This window comes from Aythya marila, assembly GCF_965140915.1.
Source record: "Aythya marila genome assembly, chromosome: 4".
NCBI lineage: Eukaryota > Metazoa > Chordata > Aves > Anseriformes > Anatidae > Aythya > Aythya marila.
The window spans coordinates 73179111-73205621 of NC_139045.1; the positions used below are offsets into that span (position 1 = coordinate 73179111).

A 26511-nucleotide genomic window follows, 5' to 3' on the forward strand; every position below is an offset into this window, starting at 1 on the left:
TAAAAAACTTGCACGTTAAGATGGTCACACACAATGTACTTTTAAGAGATATATAATCAAAATATGAATTCAAGAGAAATATACTTTTATAGTAGAAACCAGAGTTCTTATTTGGGACTGGACTTATGCAAATGACATTCTCCTTACAGATTTTTTTTTTCATCTTTTAAAGTTGTGCTGAGGTAGAGCTACATAGAAAAAAATAGGATGCAACCCCCCCTTATCAACTTAATTAAATAATGGTGTAATAAACATATATACTATATGTACACACTTTCAAGCTGTATCAGTAACAATGCACTGATTTTAGAGGTGCTTTAGAATGCTTACGAAATTCAGCAGATGCCAATTGCATGTAGAAGTGGAAGAAATGTAGGACCTGTCTGGGAAATGGTAGAATTCCTCATTAGTCTGCCTTCACGCAGTCTGTAGGTTAGAAACTCTCCAGGTGATTACAGAGGACTATCAGGATTAGGTACCACCAAATGTTCTATTTTCTACGGATTTATATAATCCTTCTTTGAAATAACTTAAACTCCTGCTTTCAAAACATCTAAAGGCTAAGTATTCTACACATGACATGCAAAAGAAATTACTTATGTCTTGTTTGCTTTAAATCTGATTTCTTAAACTTATCTCTACTTCTTTATGGTACAAGAGAGTGAACAATCATTCCCAATCTACGTTTGCTGTAACACTCTTGTCTTTATCAGATCTCCTACAGTATCTCCCTTCAACTGTTCCTTAAGCAAGACGAAATATAATTTCTCTCCCTTTTTCAGAGGCAACTCTTTATTTCTAATCATTATTGTCAATCTTCCTTGAATGTTCTCTGTTCGTTTTAATACATGAATAGAGCTACACTTATTCAAAATACAGGTGTACAATGAATTGGTACAGTGGCAAAAAAAGCATTTACCATATGGCTGTCTATTTCTTCGCAAGTACTCCTTTTGAGGTCATGAGATGATGCTTTCTCCCCTTCCTCCCCAACTCTTTGACCCAAGCGATAATGGATAATGTAAAGCAGAGATATATTTAATAATTTTGTCTTTAATCATGTGCTGCAGAGATGCGACACTAAATTCATCACCACTGAGTTTCATCTATTTCTTTTCTGTTGATACTCTGTGTATGATACCATTCAGACCACTTAAACAATGCTGTACCACCTGCAAACTTCATTACTTTATTACTTACACCTTTGCTAAGTTTATATATACCTGCACACACACACTTATTTAGCCTTTTGTATAGACCTGCTAGTGTTGGCTTCTTCCAGTACTCTTTAGGTCTTTCTTTAAAGTTGGGTCATATTTGTCACCATCCTTTCCACTAGTACCAGTGCCAAGTTAGGCAAGAGGTCTAGGTAAGGGCCTTCACAGAGGCTCGAATTGTCTTTTCCTTTTACATACCCTTTCACCAGAGCAGCTCAGAGTCCAACAAAATAGTTCTAACCCTATCAGTAGTTCTGTATGCTAAAATTCCTCTTTTTGCACTGAATTTAATTCTGGCGATCCTATCATAGATTCGACTACCCTTACTTCTTTATCCAATTTGACTCAAATATTTCTTTTCTAATGCAAAGTGCATGGCAAGACTCAGCCTGTCATTCCTGTACAGTTTCTACCTTGGCATTACAGAGTTCATTGTAAACTGTAAGCCTTATTGATGATATCAGAACTTGTTTTCTGGTGAGGAAACAGGCGAATATTCAGACAAGTAGATACATACTGTTTTGCTATTGATCCATGGGTCAATAAAAAGCAAAGACAAGGAGGACCACTAGATCATCTAGTGTGATATCTAGTGTAACTCATATGAGTATATTTCATCCAAATATGCTATAAAAAGACTTCACTTGGATTAAATATTTCCAATCCTCCCTTTCCCTTATCCTCTCAAACAAAAACAGAAACAGGGCACACCACAGTAAGAAAATAAAAAAGGCATAGGCAACCATAATGGCAGAAAACTAATTAGGAGAGAAATGTGAAAGCAATGCTAGCAAAAGGGTGCCAGAGAAAGGCAAAAGTAAACAAATAAAGCAAACGTTTTAAGTTCCCGTGCCCATCTAAGCTGGGGGAAGATTCAATTACATTTTCATCTCTAGCATTCACCCCTATAAGTGATTTGGGATTTGCTTTACAGGAGTCAGGTTCAAAAGGTACATCATTATTAGAGGAAGCAATCAAAATGTTTCAAGCTTTTAGGAAAAAGCAGGTTTCTGGCAGTAAAGGTAACATTTGTGAATATTGAGATAGTATACATGACTCCATCCTGCAAGTTGATAGCCCACGTACCTATTCCCAGGAACCAGGCCGGACTCACCAGTCCTCATGTGCCCAGGAATTCATTTCCCAGAATCCCACCAAAGCCAAGGACCTCCTGGTTTTCTGTTTAATCCTCAAGGACTAACGAGACAGAACAAGCAAACACATGGGAATATACAGAAAAGTTTTACATCAACCTCAATGCATCATTGCATTTATTCTTTGAATACATGTAAACCCCAAGCTGATACAGATCTGTAGAAAAAGATGAATACTTCCTATCCCTTTTGGGGACTTGCTAATTCCCTTTGGTGCTCTGAGTCTGTATGCACTGAAGAAAGGCAGAACCTCATCCAGCTTCTGATACAAGCACCTTACCATCATCTCGTAAAGCAAAAGATGACCAAAAAGAGAAGAAGCGGCTCAGAGGCTTTTCTCATTCCCTTCCTCTGCCAAATCACTGATTAGCTTCTTTCAGACAATAGAAGATTTTGTTGCCAAGGTGACCTTATTTCTGAGAACGGAGATCTCTTCCAGGGTGATTACAGGCTAGAGCCCTGATTCTTGTATTTATTTTAATCTCTGCACTCATCTACAATTTTTAAAAGAGAAGTAAGTAAAACATTGAAAATTTGAATGAGTAGCTAATTAAAGATACATGGTATCTTATTAACATTTATTTATAATGGACAGACAGATTTTTCCAAACTCTTACAGTATAAAGATGAGACTATGAAGCGACAGATCAGTCACATACCGCTGAGTGTCACTCACCTTCAGCTTGGTGAAGACGGAGAACAAAGGAACAACTCTCCTACCTTCCCCACATTTCAATTTACTCACTGGATAACATAATTGTTATTCCTTAATCACTCACCTGAAGTGCTCACCTTATAAGATTTGATTACAATACTTTTCACTCTAAGACAACAATTATTAGCATGTTGAAATCTATACAAGAAATCTTGGTGTTCTTTAGTCACAAAGTGCGGGGGGGGGGGATTTGTAATTCCTCTTACTACTCTGAATATGGATTAAAAGAGTACTCCAGAAGCTAGCTAGACCATAATATATATTTTCTTCTTCTGAGCCTTTAAAAGTATGTAAAACCACTTTTTTTTTCTTTTTTTTTTTAATCAAAAATTAAGAACACCACACCAAAAAAAAGAGAAAGAGAGAAGGGGAGAGAGGAGGAGTGGAAGAGAGAAAGAGGGAGAAAATAAAATCTCCAAAACAATCACATTGACTGTACTGGAAGCAAACTCTTGCCCCAAACGCACATGCAAATTTTCTACTGGATTTTATGATTTTCAATAAAAAGTTGAAATGTATTTTCACATACTCCCTACCCCAACATGCCAGGTTCCATGTTAGCACACTAGCAGGGAGTCTGGGATTCAGATTCCCCCATAAGAGGAGAATGTAAGTTACCTAAATTTCCACTTCCTGAGCACATGTTCAAGTAGTGAGAACAATGAAATGGCACTGAAATGGTATTGGTGCAGAAAGAAGTGGAGAATACATTTGTCCAGTCACTATATCATCTGGTGAAAGATAAATTAGGATCAGGAAACTTCTTTCATTGGTTTCTCTTTGTATGATGTAATTTGGTGATTTAGTTAGCTTTCTTCATCTTTTTGAAGGCTTATATAAAAACAAAATCATCAGCAAAGAATAGTCTATGTTCTCATAAAACACATTTTAAAGTCTGCTTCCTACAGCAGTTTTACTTTCATAGTTTGAACATAGTTTAAATGACAATCAATCAATGTGCTTTAATTAGGTTAACTCAACACATGGTACTGCCACAGAATTCAAAGAACATTACTGGAAAACTACAAAAAGAAAACTTTTAAAGTCAGTTCTTTCCTTATAAATTAGTCTGTCCTAGCACAATCCAGTGCAAATTGCTATTTCAACAGATTTGCTTTACAAATACAGACACACTGGGAAATCTGAAGCATTTTCAAGGAATGTGAAATTATTTTCTAAAACAAAGATGGACCTCATTAGTCTTCTTTTGCTTCATGAAAGATGAGGTTGGCAGAATGTCATTTCCGCTAGAATACTCATAAATCATTCTTTCTTTTGGAAATGATAAGCAGCAAAGAACTTATCTGGAAGTTTCCTTATGCTGTAATGATATAGGTAATACAAGTTAATAACATGTAACTTATTTGACTTTTGAGCTTTACATTTACCTAACTTATGTGCAAATTCCAATCATATGTATTTTTGAGGAAGGAAGGGAAATATTTTTCCAACATCCTGGGCAAGAACAAAAAAATTTAAGTACCTCTTAAAGGTACTTAAACAAATTTACCTTTCATTTATAAGTACCTAGTATATAAAAAAAAAAAAAAATAAATCAACATAACAAAAGTTTGCAAGTACTTGTGGGCCCAACTTACAAATTTTATTTTTTTGTCATAATGTGCAGAAGCAAAACATATCAAAAAACAATAATAGAGTAAGTGCATCTCTAAGGTAAAAAAAATAATCCCCCGTGCCTGCTATCAAAATATAATAACATTTTTTTTCTAATAACCGACTATTGCTAATTTATCACTTGTGTTCTTTTTTCCCTCTAAATGCTTTAGAAAAGCAAAAGAAATTCCCAGTTGGCCAATGAGTGCAGGTGTACATGAATGTAAAATCATTAAGCCCCAATGTAAATTCTATTTATGTAAATAAATCTATAATACAAAACTATAATACTTCTGCAAATCCATTCATTTTAAACTTTGAACAACATACCATAAAAATCCATTGCTCGGCAGTGGATTTTAATTACTGGTATCAAAAAGATTCATATATTCATATAGTGAATCAAAAAGATTCAAAGAAATTTTTGAGGACTAGAGAATACAATGACAAGAACTAGATTATCAAGCTCCGCTAGTAAATTCTTGATTAATTGCCAGCAATTTAAGTCTCGCTGTGCTAAAGTGCACACCATGCATGAAAATGAAATATATATATGCATGTACATATATATAGTCACATAGTATGATAAAGTGATTCAAGCTTTTCAAGTAAAAGTCATCAAATGAATGGTGTTGGTTTTTGTGTTTTTGTTGTGTTTGTTTTTTTATTTATTTTATTCTGAAACATAATTTGCTTGTAGAGTTCAGGGCTCACGCAAAAAAAAAAAAAAAAGATCACTTCTTAAGTAGTGAATTTACTACACGAATTTGAGACATTAATTAAATTATGTAGTAACAATTTTTTTCTCCCGGATTTACGGAAAAAACGCAAAATACTACTACTATGATCTTTCTGCATTATAATAATCAGCAAAGGAGGAGCAAATGTGTTGAAAGTAGCCAACATCTACTTTTAGCTTAAAAATTGGCAGAGATACATGGAAAATCAGTTAGGAGTTAAGTATATGTGGGTACCATTCTTCTACAAGAAATCAGTATCCATTTTTAATTAATATTCTACTTTTGTGCTACTTCTTAAGCAGACAAGAATACCAGTTCTAGCACACACTGCAAAATGCCAGAAATAGAAGCTTGTTGTCAGCTGGAAACGTGCAAGAACTCTGAATGTCAAATGGCCTGTTGCTGTGTCCAAACCCTCTTAAACATCATAGCCTCATAAAATACTAAAGGTTGGAAGGGACTTCAGAGCCACCCGGTCCAAATCCTGCTCCAAGTAGTGTCAGCTATGAGACCAGACCGGGTTGCTCAGGACTTCTTCCACCCAGGTCTTGAAAAACTTCATGGATGGAGACCTCTAGGCAACCAGTTCCAAAGGCTGACTCTGCTCTTGGTGGCAAACTTGATAAAAGCCAAATCCCTTCACAAACTAAGATGGCAGATACAGACGGAAGTTTGTCACATTTACTTTGAGTTCCATACAAGAAATTACAGAAGCTAGCTAGCAACTATGTAAGGAAGCCAGCAACTGGGAGACCAACCCTTCCCACAGATGTAGACTTCCATCAGGAATGTCCTGCTTCCCTTTCTCTTATTTCATTACTTAAGTCCAAGACACCTCTAGCTAAAAAAGCACTTTTACCAGGCCAACAAACCATGCAATGTTTATGAACTGCCAAACTCAGATGTGTCCCTGAACCACCCTGATATAATGTTGAAAGAGAGACAGGGATTTTTCTTTTCCCAAAAATGTCCTCTGCCCACAGGACAGTATTTTAATAGAATTCAATGAAAATGTTTTTAGGTTTTAAAGAGGACAGGAAGAAATCAGGTTTTCCCAACATCCATGGCCCACTTCTACCCCTAACTTATTTAATTAAATAAATATATCAGAATAGGAAGACATATTTTTTCTAGAACCTGGAGGACAAATGAAAAAATGAATGTGTTTTTACAAAAATATAAATTATAAGTATATAAAATATAAAATTCCAGATATGGGAAAAAAAAAATACCTTTATAAAGCAAAAATGGATTGTCCTGGTTTCAGTTAGAACAGAATTAATTTTCTTCCTAGTAGCTGGTGGAATGCATTCCACCACACAGCATTCCACCAGCTACTAGGAAGAAAATTAATTCTGTTCTAACTGAAACCAGGACATGGATCAGTTTATAACTTACCTCAACTACACTTTTTACCATCCCCGTCAAAGAAATACAATCACAGGTGCCAGGCACACTTTAATATCAAAGTGACAGGCAAAGGTTGCATTTCATATCCCTGTGTCAGGCTCTTTCTGCTCCCTTTCAGCTGGGGTCTTCATGCATTATGTTCCAGGTAGATCTTGTCAGTTATATGTCAGGAAATTTTGAAAGGAAATGGAGAAATGAAAATGACTCTACTAAGAGTAATACAGACATCAAGATCTAGATGAAAATGGTAAGAATTACTCTGAATTCTTAATAATTCTTTCAAAAGGTCATTTAGCAACTGTGCATTTCGGTTCTTCTTCTGCAAAAGAGAATTGAATAAAGTCAAGAAGACAAACGTTACCATGTTGTTTTCCCTGAACTAGCAAAATTAGCTAAAATATGAGTTTTTACATCATGCCTTATATACCGCACAACGTGCATGCAGTATAATTTCTTTTGCAGTAATACAAACAATTAAAAAAATATGTAGCCTCTTGCCTCTGCTTAATAAATCTTGCAGTTTGTAAAAAGCCTTGCAAAAATGCTGAAGAGGGATCCAAACAAGGACAGTATTAATATTTTGAGTAAACAATTAAACAAAGCAAGATGCAGGAATTGTTGCCATTACTTGGAGATGTACTTCTGACTGTCAGTGCTGAGGCACTGGGGCATAACTAAGTTATGCATGTTTTAGGAGCCAAGTTGTTCTCAGGATCATGATATTCATGTAAGTGGTAGTATTTCAACCCTATCACAGCAAATATATAGACTGCATATTTATTTTTAGGTCAGATTTTTATTTATTTTAAACAAATGTATTAGCACTCAGTTGTTGAAATTATCAGAATGAATTTTCTATCCAAAGTAATTCTTGATGTTGCTTAAACCTTCGAGGTCTTGAAAATTCCGGATAAATTGTAATAGCATAAGCATCTCTTTCACAACAGAGGCTTGTTTTTAATGTTCCTGTCACCACAAATGTGAAGATATTTAAGAAAACTTGTTAAATATTTTGCAGAATGCAAATTTAACAATCGTGTAGCTTTCTAGTAAAGGAGAAATTATGTACATGCATATGCATTTGTTTGAGGAACTTTTCTGTAGAGAATCGAAGAGAATTTACAGTATCTGACTTTTAGCTGCTATACAAGAAGTATTGCTACAACGAATACCTACTTTTTATTTATAGATTGTTGTAATTGAACATTATAAAACTAGAAAACTGGTTTGTATTCTATTCTTGGTGGATGTCACTTCTTTATTACTGAAGATAGATTTAATTTTATTTCCATCAGCTGGTGTTGCACTTCTGTTATTATAGTTCCATTGGTTGTAATGAAATGTCACTGCACTGCAATACCAGAGTCAGGAAAAAACATTAGAAAATCAATATGATGGTTAGGATATTCTTGGCATTCATAATACTTATCGTCTATTTTATAAAAATAGTGAGTGCTAACTGTATTAAGTTTTCTTCCCCTTGTATTCTCTAATTTTCAATTTCCCGTGATATTGAAAACTGTTCAGCTGAAATTCTCCACATTTGGCTCTACCTGGTGTTCAGTTCTTTCAGAAAATGTATTGATTTTTGGAATAGGCAAGAAAAGAAAAATAAAAAAAAGATGCAGCAAATTGCAAGTTTAACTCAATTTAAACTCCCATACTATGCATTACTAAAAGCAAAGCTCCCTCCCTTTCTTTCATCAGATTCTTATTTGGGTTCAATAATAACAGTCAGGGATTCAACCAGTGTTTAAATGGTCACAAAAAATGATCTAGCCTACAAAAGGTCCCATTTGAAGTCAAACCCTAATGTCTCCTTCAGCAAGCTCCCCATGCCTTGTTTCTGCCAAAAGGTGGAGTTGTAGATTAGCCCAGCTCTGCTGATGATGACGTACAACCAGGGAGAAATTCATGGCTTGCAAGAGATTCATGGCTCAAGCACTACATTTGGCCACCCAAAACCACTGAAAAAGTTACCATTTGCATACATCCTGTGGAACTGTTTTGTTCCCCATCTTCTCAAATATTCAAACTGTTCCACCAAGGCAAAAAATATCCACAATTTGCCTGAAAAAAATATTAAGCTTAAATTTAATAAAAATGATGATCATCATCCATGTCGTATACTCATTACTTGATGTCATTGTGAATACTCCTTAAAGTATTGTATTGGTGCACATTATTAATATGGATTTTAGAGAAATTTATTTTATTGAACAGTTGGAGAAAATTGATTACTATCTTCCAAACATGATTAAGAACAATAATGGTGGTGGTAATCTGAATTCAGGCTGAAGTAAAACAAACTAGTATGATCTATGATCCGTGTGTGAGTGTGCATGTGTTATGGGATCATAACCGCAAAAATATGACAACTTATTCCTGTGATGCACATACCACCCACCTAATACAACTCAAACAGCTTCTGCCAGCTGATCTGAACACCAGTAAGCTGTTCCTGATCTGATTGTTCCCCTCAAATTCTGAACTACCAAGAATACCATTATGTCTACCGTATTTTAAAAATGTTTCCATGGCATAAAGTTGGAGTGTATCATTATGAATTTGGATGGAAAAGGCAGAGGCCATTTTTTAACACAATAGATAAACAGAGGAGAGAAACCTCTTCTTTTTAATGGTTATTTTTTTGTTTGTTTGTTTGTTTGTTTGTTGTTTTTTTGTTTGTTTGTTTTCTTTTCCCTACTTGTTTTCTTAGGCCCACCCTGCAATGAACAGCTATAATCAAAGCATTAAACAAACACTCCTCCATTTCTCCCATGATCAAAATTAACAAAGGATGCCACACAGTGAGAAAAGATTTTACAGACTGCAGTACTGAGTGTCTTTAAAATCTATTTTAGCATGCTCTGAATAGATCCTCCTTCTTTAAGCACAGTCAAGGAGAATATAATGCTGTACTTCAGATCGCTACCACAGTCTCCCTTAGATGAGACCATGCAGATCACTACCCAAACACCTGTACGTATTGGCTAAATGTTAATGCATTCTGTCAAAACCAGATTACCTTCCATACTAAATTATTCAATGTCATTATCGATATCAGCCATCTGCAAGCCTAATGCCCTTGTGTTCTAAAATTCTGAGTGCCTGCTGTATTATTTTTGTTTTACATTCCTGCATAAATCCGTTAAACTCAATATGTTACAGCAAATTCACAAAATCAAATGCAGTCTGCTGGCCTATAAAATACCAGTCACTGAAAATCGAAGGGTTTAATACAGTAACTATTCAAGGAGTCAGTATGCAGCCTTTGTGGGCTGAAGGTCGAACCACATGCTAAGTAACAAGTTAGATAATCCATGCTGTAAAACAAGGTATGTGTTTGCTATACATAGTATGGCGTTGAACCCATTCGTGTATTTCATATCTAATAAAAATCTGAACAGTTGGTCTGATTGGATTTTAAGTGATGCAAATTTGAAAATCAAATAGGCAGACTCCCTTTAGACTTGGTCTATTTAAACTATAATTGTAAAGAACTGCAGATTACATTTACAGTGCTGCTGAATTCTCAAGAGATTCAGTAGGAATTTTACAGAAGGAAAAGTATTTATCATTTTAAAATTGTTATTAACAAATAAAAATGTACATAGTATATGATGCTCTATCATTTTGTTATTACAATTTTGCTTACATGGCAGTAAACGTGTAACCACTCTTTAGTGAATGGAATGCTCTTTAGTTTTCATAGTCATTTAATTATATGGATTGACAAAAAAAAAGAAAAAACAACAGTTATATTATTGTCATTATGTCTAGCAACACAAAGTAAAGAGAAAAAATACCACTTACGTTTCCCAGACTACAAATTAAGGTATGACTCAGAGACCAGATTCACATTCTCAATTAGAAAGTAGTTTAATCTTCAAAAAATAAATCTTAAAAGTAATGACAGATTTGAAAACAACTTTCTACCCAACACTTAATATTCAGTGAGAGACTTCATTTGGCTTTGGTTAAAGAAAAAGAAGCTAGAAATGTGAGAAACACACACGCGCACACACATCCTAATATATCAAGAAACGTGAACTCAGAAATATGAACTCAAATCAGGATAAAACAAAAAAACACCTTTTCTCTTCCACTGTGATTAGTATCTCCATCAGAAAATGACTTGTGTCCTAGTTCTTAAAGAGAAATTTATGAGCACTGGGAAATCACAACAGTATTAAGATTTTCTTTTGCTTTCACATCTAAAATTATTTTTTTTTAATGTTTTGACTGCTTTTCTTCCTCCTTTTACGGAAAATAGTTGTTATCTTGCACATTTTGGGGTCTGACCGATTATAGCAAAACCCTTTTTACTGAAGCAAAGCTTTATTAAACATTTTCCAATATTTTCTGACAAAGAAAAGTGCATTGGCCAAGTCTGCATGATCACTCAATGCGGCTATGAGATCAGGAGCACCTGAAGATGCTGCCCTTCCTACCAGGACACAGCTTATTTAGGAAGAACAAAATAAGACCACACAACGTTCCAGACCATCTTCCACTCTGCATCTTCACAGCTAATTTTAGGCAGGTTTCCCCAACACACAAAATCACATTGCTATCACATTACTTTGGAAGTTACTGGAGCTAGAAAGAGGCAGGTAGAGTTGGAAACCAATAGCACACAGAAAAGCAAGCAAATCTCCATGTATTAGACTTGATACGTTGAAAGGCCACAATGAGTTTTGTTTCAGTACTCAAGATTTAAAACAACAACAGGTAAAGTTGATTATGTCTAAAAAAAATTATTCAGTTAAAATTTAAAATACCTACAAAGAAAACTACCAAAGGTAATAGTACTTATATTTCTCTCCTTCCTTATACATCCTGGACTAAACAATTTGCAAAACTAAAGGGGGCAAAAAGGACAAAATGATTAAAAAATAGATATTCCAGAGACCTATGTATATCTCTAAAAATCTTAATGCTCTACAGACAATTTAAGTAAGGATCCTCAGTTATTCATTTCTCAACAAAAGAAGATCAACTTCAGTTCAGGAACTCCCTGAACCATAAATTGCTCGAGGCAGAGAGAATAAATTTGCAAAGAATCACAATCACAATATGTTTGTCAGGTTCTTACACTCTTCTGTGACCATTATCAGAGCTTAGATGGTAAGCCACGTATATCTGATCCCTTTTACATCCTCTTCCCTTCAAATGCAGCCACCTTCTTTCAAGAACAATTTTCAGTGCTGAAAACCCATACACAATTATTTAACATCACCGCAAATCCCACAAGGTATGAGCAAATCATCATTTGAAGTTACTCACTGTGAACAGGCACTAAATTTGCTACATCAAAATTTCTTTCACATACGGGATTGCTGAAAAGACATAGGGGATCATTTGTACAGTATGTCTGACACACTCTTCCAAAACCATCTGCAGGACACCCTTGCTGACTTTTCCATTTGCAAACTGCCCTTAAACTCCTCTCTTAAGGCCTGTTTGTGTACATTTTCATGTCTTATTTACAAACTTGTCATGAGGACTCTAGTTCATGCTGAGAGAAAAGCATCCCTCAAAAACAATCAACTCAAAATATGGTGTTTTGAATGTGTCAAACTCTTTCAACTGACCAAAGGGAATTCACAACGCTCAGGTTCCTTATACCTGAAGAAGGTTATATAAGAATATATAAGAATAACCAAAAATTCTGGAAGACATTAAAAAGCCAACAGTAGTCTTTCACTGTCACACCTGTGCAGAGTCATTCTTCTTCCACAGTTTATACACAACCACTTTCATACACACTCAGACACGAGGCAGTTAGAGTGGATTTGATTTTTTATTGAAACAAAATCCAGTAGAGATAAAGGCAGTCAAAAAACTTCCTGACCAGAACAGCGAGGGTATTACAAATTAGTAAATATATTGGAAGATGATGCAGAGTTCACCTTAACCATTTATCTTCTAAGGCAAAAACACTGTGTTTTACACAGTTCTAGCAAAAGCTGTACCTCAGCAGGGCCAGTAGCTCCTGTTTGTTAAAAAAAAAAAAAAAAAAAAAAAAAAAAAAAAAAAAAGCAATTTGCCTAAAAATCTAAATCACACTAATGCAGTTAGACTACTGTGGGGTTAGCCATCTGGCTTAGAGGCTCATTAGTAAAGAAATGACCCCTATGCATAAAACACAGTTGGGTCATTCCAGGCTAATGAGCCTTCAAGTTTTATTGTTTGGTATACACAAATGGTTGGATGTAGATGTACTTTGCAAGTCTAGTCTTGCACACTCTCAATCAGGCATACCTTTTATTTATTCATTCACTTATTTATTTATTTACATTGAAAGGAGAAACAATTGCTTGAAGAAATAAATAAAATGGTTGTTCATTTAAGGTCTGAGCAGGCTTCAGTAAATGAAGTTCCTTGTTAGCTTCTGGCAAAAATAAATAAATAAACAAACAAACTGTCTCTGTTTTTCTGTTTCAAAATATATTTCATCAGTTAAACCATGATGTGAAATTGCAAAGCATTAACTTCTTTATGCTTGGCTTTTAAACATTTCATTTCATAACTTTTAATTTAAATTCACACTGACAAAATGCTTGCAGTCAAATGTTTGGATTAACTGTGTGCTGGCTCTCCATGCAAAATCCTGGAATCACTGAGGTTGGAAAAGCCCTCCACAATCATCTGGTCCAACCATTCCCCTACCACCACTATCACCCACTAAACTATGTTTCTGAGCACCACATCCAACCCTTTCCTCAGGGATGACTCCACCACCTCCCTGGCAAACCTGTTCCAATGTCTGACTGTTCTTTCTGACAAGAAATGTTTCTCCCCTTAAAATGTGACAATAAAATATAACAAAAAAATATAAAAAAAAAATGTTAACTAGTTTTGTGCATTCCTGGTGTTCCAAATAATGTGGTTATTATTATGTGTTTGAGTACATTAGATACCATCATTTGTCTTACCTCTTTTAAGATTTGTCAATCTCTTTCTACTCTACCATGTTGGCTCTTTTCAGCAAGAATCTGTACAATGTTTAACACAATGGTTTAAGAGAACCAAAGATTTCATTACATTAATATGTCTCTGGTTAATTCTACCTTATCTACTTATTTGGCTTAGTCTTAAAACCCAATTAAAATCTAATTTATCTGATCCTGGGATTCAAGTACGGTTTGGCAATGAATTTGACAGCCTTATAGTAACTAGATTACTACACATCAAGCCCCAAGGTATTTTAGATGCTGTCAGAAAGAGCTCAGTCACTGTCCACTTAAAGCTCCAGAACTGTCTTTCTGTCTTTTGGGGATCTTTTCTTTTGGGGATGTTTCTTGGGGATCTTTGGGGATCTGTCTTTTGAAGTTTCATTAGAATTAAAAAAAAAAAAAAAAGTGATGTTAGTAAAGATATGAGCCAATCCTCAACATAAATTGGAAGAATTTCCATTAAAGAGAAATTATAACTTGTAGACTTAACTCAAAGCTTTACCAAGCGCCTGAAACAATTTCCAACATTGTCATGTACTGTAATGCATCCATCTGGGTTTTCAGTCTCTCAGTTTCTTTTTAAAAACAATTGCCTAACAAATGAAAGAATCGGTCAAGATATCTGTTAATTAAACTGACAAACATATAAACAACCTACATAACATATGCATTGTGAAAATATGTAGTCAATATGTTACCCTAAGCTTAATCATAGCTTACTTTACAAAGCACATAAGCTCAAAGCTTTATTATAAATAAATCAATTTCACAGAATGTTTCATTCCATTGTGTTGAAGCCAAATGCATGCTAAAATATTTTTAAATTAGTTGCTGTATCTGTTAAAAGGAGAGGTTCTGAAAAAAAATCCAAACATTATGAAAATTGGATCAATATTCAAAATTGAAAAATAAATAAATAATCCAAACCAATACAGAAAGTACTTATTCCTCCAGCTCAGCCTTCTTAAAGAAATGAATAAATGCCCTTTTTTTTTCTATTATTTCACTATGGAAGGTTTAGGGAGCTGATTACAGTAGAGATGCTTATTTTTTCTTTCATTTCTCAAGGCCAAATACAAAAATGAACTACACGTGCTGCCGGAGTCAGGCTAATACAGAATTCTGGAAAAAGCAATAAGTTACCAGGTCATGAGACATTATCTGTCCTCACAGCTCTACTGTATTTCAGAAGCCATAAGATAATTTACCAGGTCAAATGTCAAAGCCCAGTGCACATGGATATATCTCATCACATTTTATCATATACGACTGTTTTAGAAAGTGATTCATAAATTAGCCTTTATTGTTTTGCGTGTGTTCTTGAGCTTTGCATCATACATCTCAAATAATGCCAAAAGGGCATGGGAGGCTCTTATCCCTTGCCTGCCAAATTTGCTACTGAAATATAAATATATCAATGCATTTCAAAAACGCAAGTAGAACTTAACACCCAATTTCTACTGGATAATTAATGCACTTATTATTAATTTGATTTAAATACATGTATATATGTATATATATATCTTTTCCTCAAATAGCCATTTGAATCTTTTTTTTTTTTTCCTTTAACTGCTAAAAAGTAACCTCTTCATTTTGTATATTATTACATTTTCTTTGATTACAGCTATACCACATCAGAATGCAGATCTTCAGCTATGTAGAAAACAAAGCTGGAGAGGGCAAGTGTGCCCTCTTCTGGACATCTCCAAATTATACAAATTCTTCAGTGCATTGCTCTTATCTGCAAAAACATTCCTTGTGTAAATAAAAAATGGATAATACAAACCAATGCAGTGTGCATATGGCAGAGCTTAGTGGATGCTAATATCTTCTTGGGTTTGTAGTTTTGATTGCTAAAAGAAGTGTAAACACCGTAGTAACATTAATACAACGAGTTGTCTCCTTTGCCTGGGGGAAAAGTTTGCCTTGGCGCTATTGTATGGTACTCGACAGGACCAGTTTCCCTTCACATCCTCTATCCCTTCAGCATTCGCATGTGACTTCTACAGACTTGTAATGAGAAGTAGGAAAGACTGCTCACACTGCTCAAAGCTGATTTCAAGCATATCACAGATTTAATACCATTTACATCAGATTTTGGCAATGCTTGAGAGAACTGACACAGACCCATTTCCTAACCTGGGACACAAACGCCCTTACCAAGAATACACTGCCGGTGTGCACTTGCACTCTCATGGAACCCAAAGGCATCTTTGCAGCTACTCCCTCCTCTGCTCAGCTGCAGAATAATCAGATCTCAAAGAAAGAGAAACAAATGTGTACAGTTAATTTACTGTTTATGTTTCCATTGATGCCTTCAGGTTTTCCACATGATTACCAAAATTTGGCCACAATATGAATATTAAAAAATAAAAATAAAAATCATTTAGGTGAACAGAAGATCTTATGGAGCCTTCAAGAGACAGAGTTTTGACGTGGGTTTCTGAACACTCACTAATTTCATTAGGTCTGTGCTTATTTTAGTGAATTTCCAATAACACTGAAAATATTCTGCATGTTTTACTGTGCATCCAAAAGCATACACCACACAACAATATATATATGGACTACACGAACATTAAAAGTAAGATGCATACACAAAAAAAAAAAAACAAAAACCATGTACATAGGGATAATAATCATATTGCTACTGGTATAGTCTAAAATGCATGAAAAACTACTTTCTCACTGATGCTGACTTGCAGACAAGGAAAAATAACAAACTAATGACCCATAAATGCTAACTTCAATGCAAAGAAAAAACAAAAAAGTTATGAATCATGCTGTATACTCAAAATTGATAAAGGCCTTTTCTACAGGTGAACAAATAGCTTTAACGACATTATTTTCAGATAGCCTAAGTCTCACAAACATTACCACTGTGCTTTCCAGAATATTAAAAGCAGTGATGCAGAAGTCATTACTTCTGTAAGAACACACTTCAGAAAAATCAAAACTAATTAACGCAAAATAAAATGAGTCGTAACATTTCATTCAGTAGGAGAAAATGTAAAGCTCTTTTTTTTTCAAAATGTTTTTTGTTTGAATATACTGAATTTAAAAGGGGCACATACTCTGATAAGGTGTCAGAAGTATAGCATGCATGTGTAGTTACGTGAGGTAGAACAAATATGGATAATAAACACAGTTGTTAAAAAAAAAGAAAAAAAAAAAGTTTTCTGGAGGCCAAGTATTAATAATTTGGGCTACACTTACTAAATCACATTCTCCAAGCCATGGCATGTAGGAAATAAAAACTCACATTCTATAGGAAAATTTGGGTTGGTTAGAAACAAAACAAAATCAAATATATATATATATTAAATAGAAAAAAAAAAAAAAGTCATCAAAATGAAATCCCAAACCATCTTCCCCATGGCTTTTGAGCCCATGCCATTCTGTCCCACTTCATTCTTTTCTCCCAGTTTTCAGTTCAATAGTCAAACCAACACAATTCCATATTTGCCCAGTTAATTCCAGTACAAGTAGTGCAGTGAATAAAGGAGATGCACAGAGTCTTTAAAGAGGAGGGAATTAAACTGAAAGAAATCCTACATCTTTGTACAAACATTAATACACCCTCTACCAGTCAAACATTACAATTAAACAAATACTGTAACATTATTACAGATTTTTCTTTAGTGTGGAAATGTCAAAACTTTTAAATGTAAATGACTAACATCCAACATGACTTAAATACCTTAATATTGATCTATTACTTTTTAAAAAATTGATTTCTGTGAACATAAATCTGTACTTTCCTTGCAATTGCAGGAAAGTTCACCTTCTCAGTTATGGAAATACTCAACATATGGTTTCCAATAACGAGCACGTATAGTAGTAAATAGACCCTTAAAAATGTAGTTGACATCATAATGGAAAAACAATGAAGTGATAATAAGGAAAAGAACTTGTAGAGGCACTGGAATGTACCTTAATTTAGACCTTTCCACTCCCTTCCTCCCCCAAACCCTTCAAGTTTTTTCAAAATTTCCACGATAATTTAGAGGGAAAACAGAAAATATCATAGAACTGTAAAATAGAAAATATCATAGAAAATACCATAGAATGGCTTGGGTTGGAAGGGACCTTAAAAGATCATCTTGTTCCAACTCCCTGCCATGGGCAGGAACAGCACTCCCTAGATCAGGGTGCCCAAAGCCCCATCCAGCCTGGCCTTGAACACCTCCAGGGATGGAGCTTCTCTGGGCAACCTGTGCCAGGGCCTCACCATGTGAGTGATGAATTTCCTCCTAATAACTCAGAAACATCACTCAACCTAATATATCAATTCAGCTTCGGATTCCAAAAATCTCATTTGCTTTATTTTCATTTTAACAGAAGACACAAAGCTTTCCCAATGGCACATCACAGTCTTGCTTTACAGACACAAAGCATACTGTAGGTACCTATAAAAACTTTTCCATTGGACACACCACCAAGCCAAAGCTATCAGTACTGCAGTTCAGAAACTGAATTTACTCCCACAAATGGATCTGAAAACCTACTAGCTCCAAACAGATGAAACACCACAGGGCTGTGTTATTTCATGACCAGCAAAGCCAAAAGTTAAGGGAAATTGTTAGCCTATTTGTCATTTCTGCACTATAAAGTTCCACTTTTACACAGGGCTTTTCTATTGAAGTGGCTTTTGATGACAAACATTATTGTGGTTCCCTGGATCTGCTAGGAAAAAAACAAAAGAAACGCTGAACATGGACCTGAAAAAAACAAAACAACAACAACAAAAAAAAAAATATACCAGAATGAACAGTTTAAGAAAAAAAAACCCTCAGCGGTGCAGCAGTTCTGTAAAACCATCATAAAAATACTACACATCCCTATGGGGGCTTGATGATACCATCAAAAAAGAAGATGCAGAAGGTTCCTTAAAATGTGGCTGAATTCTTTTGAAGTTATATTACAGGTAGCAGACTCAGACAGAGATTTATGTACAGGCAGGAGAAGTCGAGGCACTCAGGGGGGACGCATAAATGCAAAGCCTAAAGTGACTGAGAAGGAATGCTATGGCACATCATAAAATAATTGCAAATTTGGGGATATATTCTACTCCTCCGGTCATAACTACTGTGTTTCTACTTGTTTCTTCCAAGTTAAGAAGGACAAAACTGCCTGTATAACCTCCAAAAGAGCAAAGTGAATAGTAAATGAGCTTATTTCCAGCCTGAAACAGTCTGGAGCTTCAATCAAGCCATTCTTTTATAGAAATGCTTCAAAAAAACAGGAGCTCAACAATGGTACCTGTCCTGCCAAGATGGTTATGCCCACGTCAATAGATCCTGGTGACTCAGCAGCCAGCCTCCTGTCACTCAGCCCTGGCTGCTCATCTCCGGACAGCTACGGACATCGCTCTGCCTCATAACTGTAATTTACTGCTCACTGTCGCCCGGACTAACCTTATGCAAGGTTACTCACGAGTTATTACTTTTCTCTTTTAAATATGAATTCAGATGGAGCTGTTAAATACGGGAGCTGACACTATCTTGAGAGTTTATAGATTTCCCTTTGCTATCATGTTTTTTTCATTCTCCAATCAAGCACAATAACTTTAGCTGTCCTTTAAGGACATTTCATTTTCATGTAGTGCAGCATTACAATTCTACTTTGAGCAATTCAAACTTTTTACTGATATATCTGTGAAGAAAAGCTGACAGTACACTTGTGTTTACTCTTGCTGTTTTCTTACATTTTGCATCTTCAAGATATGACATTTTCTTCTCTGCAGGAAACAGGAATCAGAGCCTGTAACACCTCAGCTACAGTGAACAGAAGTCAGAAATGGGGAGTAACTTTACAGAACAAGATTAAAAATAGCAAACACAAAGCAACATTATTCCTATGGTAATATCAGTAAAATATAAACAAAAACAAGCCTAGCCTGTAGAGTTCTGGATCTTACACCTACACATTAAATAGTAATACAAGGACTTCAGAAAGGGCTGTTCATTCCATTTGCATACAAAGAATTGTTTTCCACCCCAAAACCCTAATCCAATTAGAGCAAATCCCAAGCTCTTCTGAAATGCTAGCTGTAGGTGAGAGCAGGAGCATGAGGTCCCAGGCCAGTGAAGGTACGGGAATGAAAGCTGGCCTAAGAACAAGCCCAAAGGTTTGAGAAGATAACCTGGTGTTTGAACAGATGGGAAATGTCTTTTCAAATGTGGACTTGTACTCATCCAAGCCAGGATTCAAGTGATTATAGAGGTCTTGAACAGTCGTGGCTTACTCACTTGTCAACTGCTTTCCAAAATTGTCTTGGATACTCCACAGCAAGCCGAAATTCACAGTCTGCCTCTTTTTGGCACTGAAACCAGTGATGTCAGAGGTATTCAAAGCATCTTTTTTAAGCATATTTTTCTAAAGATACTATTTTCTTCCCTTCTCATCATAACCAGACATCAACACAGCAACACCCTCATGCTTGCTGGAAAGGGTACCCAGAGCTGATTTACATCAATTTGCCAGTGTACTTCTAATACTAAGAGCTAGAAATATATATATATATATATATATATATAATTTATTTATTTTATTTATTTATTTATTTATTTATTTTTAAGATTTTTGCTCCCTGTCAGTCTGCAATACAAAGGACGAAGGATCCACAAGAGAAAATCAGGAGGAAAAAAAAAAAAAATAGACCACAATCAGAGCTAACCATCCGCTAAACATTTTTTTTCATTTAGATAAATGGAAAGCAATTGTATTAAGAGCTTCTGCAGAGCTGTATTTAGTCCTCTGCAGGACAGAAGACTAGTAATGTAATTTAATAAATGATCATTTTTATTACAGATACCTAAGAATGCAGAGGAAAAAAACTCTGATGTTCTGAGAGATGGAAAATGTCATATCTAGACTAGCAGACTGAGATTCCTTCTGCCCCCACTTCCCAGAAATGAAAAATTTTAAAGTTCAGTTGAGTTCAGCATGGAAATAACAGATACCATGCTGGGAAAATGTTTTGACATAGCTAGTGATAAGACAAATGGAACATATGTACTAATAGATATCTACTACAAGATACACAAACGATAATGAAACAGTTTATATCTCATCTCCATACAAGTTCTTGTTGAGTGCTTATGCACTGTGAGACTCCAATCAATGCAATGTATTATACAAATACATAATTGTTCATAGAACTGGTAAAGATCCTAGGGACTAATTTTACTGTAACAATAATTCAAAAACCTCCTACAACAGTAATTGCTTAAGTAACCTCTGAATTGGGACCAGAACATCTGAGTATTTGTGAATAGGAAAAAGCTTGAAAAAAATCTAAATCAATATGTAGGAAATGGAATAAACCAACATTTATCTCAGGAGAAGGAAGGAGGAACCAAAACACCTTTCCAGACGTGTCTTTTCAAGGTCTTCTATCACTGTGACAGTCCTTTATAACAGACAATAATATAAATGCAAAAACAGCATTACTTTTACTCTTCTAAGTTGAAATCTGCCCTATCCTGCTCTTTCACATATTTTTTTTCATATTTTTGATTTGGTTGCCAACATTCTGAAAGTGGGTATTTCCATATTTTTTAAAGACTCTTATCCCTACGCCACATATCTTGAATTTTTGTTTCACCAGTCTTGTGTCTCCCTCACCAAATGATAAGATGACCTATGGCATTTGACTATCTAAGTTTTCTGAATTGCAAAACCAGTTTTAACTTACTTCAGTAAAACTTTTGATAATAGAGAGATTTCACCCCTTTTACAAAACTAACAAAGAACATTGTTACCTATGTACTAGACTGTGATGGATCCATAAAGACTGGGTAGATGAATAGAAGAAACAACATTGTTGTCAGTGCTAAATTTTACTTTCCTGTGTAGCAGAGCATATTGATCTACTAGAGGCTAGTGAAGCAACTAATGACAAACACAGATCACAGGTGCAGGGAGTGTCAGGAGAGGTGACAGACATACTAAAAATGCCCTGCATGAGCACAGAGCATCCATGACTCTCTGAAATACACTTTCTAAGAAAGAGATGCTCACAGGGAGAGTCCTGCAGGTCGAGGAAGTTTTCATATACATCCTACACTACCTAAAAGGCAGAAGTTCGTATGCTGTTTAGCTGGATGCTCTTTCCTTGTCTTGCAAGCAAAATCAGGCAAAGCCCCATTTTTCTCTTTGCATTGCCTTTAGCATTCAGCACAACCACCTCACATCATTGCACAGCCAACCTTGTATTTCAGAGCTGCCTATAACCCTCCCCGTTCATGCCTAGAATACCATCCATGGGTGCAATAACAACAGATCAAGAATGAAACTTCAAGAATGACAACTCTATTCTGAGTGTGTTCTTTTGCATTCTATATTCTACTTAGAATCTATGGAAATTTAACATAAGATAGAACGTAAACCACAACCAATTTATACAGATCTTTGCAGTGTAAATGCTTAACATGGTAAATGGGATTATCTACTTGGCAGCCAAACAGTTGAAACTCCACTCTGACCCCCAAATCATAGACGTAGATAACTTGAAGGGAACAGTTTTAAACCAGAGAAAGATTGAACTAGAAATGGCTGTAAATGACATTGCCAATACCCAGCAATTCATTGTCTGTAACCGGAAAGTATGACCACAGAAAATTCAATTTGACTTTTTTTTTTTGTACCTCATAACAAGTACCAAAGGAGTACGCACATTTGATCAACAACCATAAGCCAGAAATGATCTGTCATTTTCCATATATATAAATAAATATATGACTGAATTTTGCATGATTGATACTACTTTGTATCAGTCTACCAAGTAACCGTAAGAGTACTGATGTAAATAACAATGTTAAAGGTTCCTCCTTGAACATTGTTTTAATAATTCCAGCAAAATAAGATCAAAATATGCAATCCTATAGTCTGGTAGCAAGCAATGACAGACAAGAAACAGCAAACCATATTGTCAGTCTAATAATGTTTTTTTTTCAGATACCTGTTTTCAAATATTTCAGATCATATAAAGTATGTTTGTAAAGAGAGTTTAGGACTCTTTGTTAGTGTTATATTTCAGTGCTCAAAGGGTTGCAAAGGGGGCAACCATAGGTACAATGACTGCTTGTTTCAAATGGCAACTACCACGTTTTTAGAAGGGAAGAAAATATCATTTCTTGTATTTCTCGCAACATTAAATTGCCATTTAAAAAAGGTTGTCGATGTTGCTCAGGACTTCACATGTCCTCCACAGGAAACAGGGGTTGTATTTATGAGTTTTAATACGTTAGGTGGAGAGAATTTTCTGGGATAAGTTAGGCAGAACAAAGGTTATGCACTGCAGGTTAACACCATGTTGAACAATTCAACATCTCTTGAATCCCTTCATAGGAATAAAGATGCCGTATTAAAGACACTGCAGACATCTCTTTGTGTGAGCAGCAACACTGATTAATATTACTCACTACTTTCAGGGCAACTGAATATTTAATAGCTCCAACAGCAAGCACAGAATTTCAGTGGTTTAACCCACACAGCAGAGCATCTACAGGTATCATCCTAATAAGCACACGCAATGACCATTATCGCACAGTGGAAATCACTTTGATAATGAAATATATTCATTTTCATTAGGGAAAATTCTTCTTGGGTCATTTCCCACTGACATTTCTTGCTGTTAGGTTTCATTTTAATCTCAACATAATTATTTGTTGGCTATTTAGTACCTAAGAAGCAACTTCAATGCTACAGCTATGGGGAGCAAGGAGTTCCTTCACAGACCAAAAGACATTCCTGTGAACTTCTAATTGTACCAAAGTTCTGTCATAAGTTCGCAACACGTTAAAAAATTAAGTAACTCAAATAGTGTTACCTTTACTCCCCGTATGAAGAAGTATTTATTTTTTTTTTTTTTAATAATTAAAGCCAGAATATTATATATGGAAAATTTAAACATCTACAGAAAAGAAGCCAATACTAAATTTGTGTAACTTACATTATTCATATACTCGCTGAGCAGATCCTGCAGGGCCTGCCGCACAGCGTTGCATTCGGCTACGATCCTCTCCCGGCGGTCGTCTCGCGTGCACGAGGAGTCTGCCATCAGTGCCGCTCCACTGATAATGCTCTCCAGCCTCTCCTCAAGAGATGGTCTGAATCGGGCCTCACTGAAAGTCATGGGGTCTAAAATGATTTTATTCTGAAAAACAAAACAGGAGTGAGAAGATTAGCAGCACCTTGCTGCTTCTTTTTTTTTTTTTTTTTAAAAAAAAAAAAAAGTCTTTTTTCAGCAGCTTCATGGGGTATTAATCTTTCATATGGATGAATTATCTACCAAATTCCTGAAAAATCTATATCAAAGGAATATCTGGCAACTATGAAATGCCAATGCATGTACGAAAATAATTCACCGCGTATATATGTGTTACAAAACACTACTGGCATGAATAGCACAACTGGCTCAAATATGAATTTTGGAATCATAAGTGAAAAACAAAATAACACAAACTATAGAAGCATGTATGTAATATGTTTGTATCTCTAACTGTATACATTGTGCGTATATATTTTATCTTGATGTACAGTAAAGTCATGAATAATGTTCTTTTCTGAAACTTCTGATTTTTTTTTTCACTGGTCAGGAAATTAATTTGAAAGGTGTAAATATTCAGCCTTTTTTTTTTTTTTTTTTTTTTTTTAGAAGTGCAAGTTTTTTATGACTGAAAAAAAAGGTGAATAATCTCTATGTTTATTAATTCCTTCATTTTGATTAGTTGTATTAGTAGACTATACTGCTAAAATGCTACTACATTAGTACAATAATAAATTAAAAAAATTGAGGGAATTTTCCCTCAGAAAAGAGGGAGATAACACTACAAGAACACTACGTTACGTAAATATGTGAAACATCTTTTTAATTCCTTTTTCTAAAAGCTTCTCTAAGCCATTATCATCATCATCATCATCATATTGGGAAAAAGTGCTGGATCATTTAGTTGAATAACTCTGAGACTACACTACAGGAAGACAGTCTAGACACATCTTTAATTAGTCAGATAGTACACTGGTTAGCAAAATATCTTTGCTGCACTAGAAAATGTTTGTTTTTTCCAAGACTGTCTTCTATTTACAGCATTTGAATTCTTAAATTACAATCACTGCTAAACACTTTATAATATCAAATGTGCTACCAAATATCAAGTAGGGCTAATATACACAAATTCTTCCCCAGCGGTGTACAATCTCATGTCATATTATGAGCCTTGAGTCATCAGTAGATTATCTTCTGCCTTGCTTTTCTCTCCTTGTAGTTCAAGGTAACAAACACAAAGAAAGAATCTTGTGCTCCCACTCCTGGGCACCTTAGCAACACAATGGCATTCAGTAACCTTTTGCTGCAGTCATGCAAATAGGTTTCATAACCACGTATTGTTTAAAAATGTTCTCTACACTGTGCAATTCCTATCTGAGTTTTAAAAGAAAATAAAACATGATATGAATAAAAGAGATCTGAAAAAAAGTATATGTTTTTTAATTATCACAAGTACTTTAAAGCAGATAAGTTTTTTATTAATGAACCATTTGATTTTTCACAGCATTTTTTTTTTGCTATTTGCTGAAATTTTTTTTTTTGTCTATTTGCTGAAATAGCCAACAGCAATCAACAGACACAAGCTAAACACTGCAGTTAATTTGAAAACACACCATATAGTGTATTAAAACGTAAATTGAGATTTAGCAACAAGATATATACCCAATAACTTCCTTTAACACCGAAAATTTTATCAGTTACATGTATTATGAATTAGCAGATGTTCAAATAAAGTTATTCTAGGCTAAATTCTGATTCCAAGTCAATATGTTTTCTTTAATTTAGCGAGGTATGGCTTTCCTGAAAGATTTGCTTAGTTCTCAATAAAACTTTCAATTAATTATTCGACAGACAAAAAAAAAAAACCTCCCATTACGCTGCACAGAACAAGGATGAGAAATCCTTGAGAAATCTCTGAGAAATGTGTAAACTAAGTGAATGCAAAGCAGCTAGATAGTAACAAATGCAAGGATGTCAGGAAATTTATTAAAATTTATTATTTAATAAAAAGGAAAAAATTGAAGAATTCTAACCAGATATCATTTTGTTCCAGCTCCAAGAACTGCTGACTTCAAAGAAACAAATGCAGCATAAACTAGATTGTAAAATAACATCTTGCACATATCTTCTAGGGTCTGTGTTTCACAGCAGTAAGCAGAGCAGTTTTACAAGCATCTAAATTAGAAATGACTTCTCTGAGAGTTAGGCCTATGCATATTTATGTATCTGTGCTTTTCAGTCAAATGTTAATACTTAGAGTTCACTGTCATGCTTACGTTCGTAAGCACTACAATTTTTAGAAATCGGCTATGGAAATTCATCTTTACAATAGCATATTTAATTAAGAGTGAAATTGCATCAAATGACCTATTTTAGCAATTTGTGCCAATAAGAAGAAAAGGTGTAACAATAATTAGCTGCATTTTTTAGATTATTTTCTGTTCCCTTATTCAAATACAATATTTCTGTTAATGATGAAAAATTGTGGTTTTGATTACCCTAGAACTTGTCATGATCAAAGATAGCAAGTACTCTTTACTAGAGACTAGAGGATTTCTGATAAGCAACTTTTACTACTTGTAGTGAACCTCTTAATCCATGAAGTTGATCAAGGCAACCTCTATACAGCACTGTTGTAATTTTCA

At 34.9% G+C, this 26511-nt stretch overlaps 1 protein-coding gene across 2 annotated transcripts in view; it reads right to left on the reverse strand.

Moving 5' to 3' along the window:
• CTNNA2 (catenin alpha 2) overlaps nt 1–26511 on the reverse strand; it is a 474395-nt gene that overhangs the window by 312448 nt on the left and 135436 nt on the right. For both annotated transcript variants that reach the window (XM_082760174.1, XM_082760175.1), the window contains exon 7: nt 23771–23974. In XM_082760174.1, coding sequence (XP_082616300.1) covers nt 23771–23974 — 204 coding nt within the window. The remainder of the gene's footprint in view (nt 1–23770; nt 23975–26511) is intronic.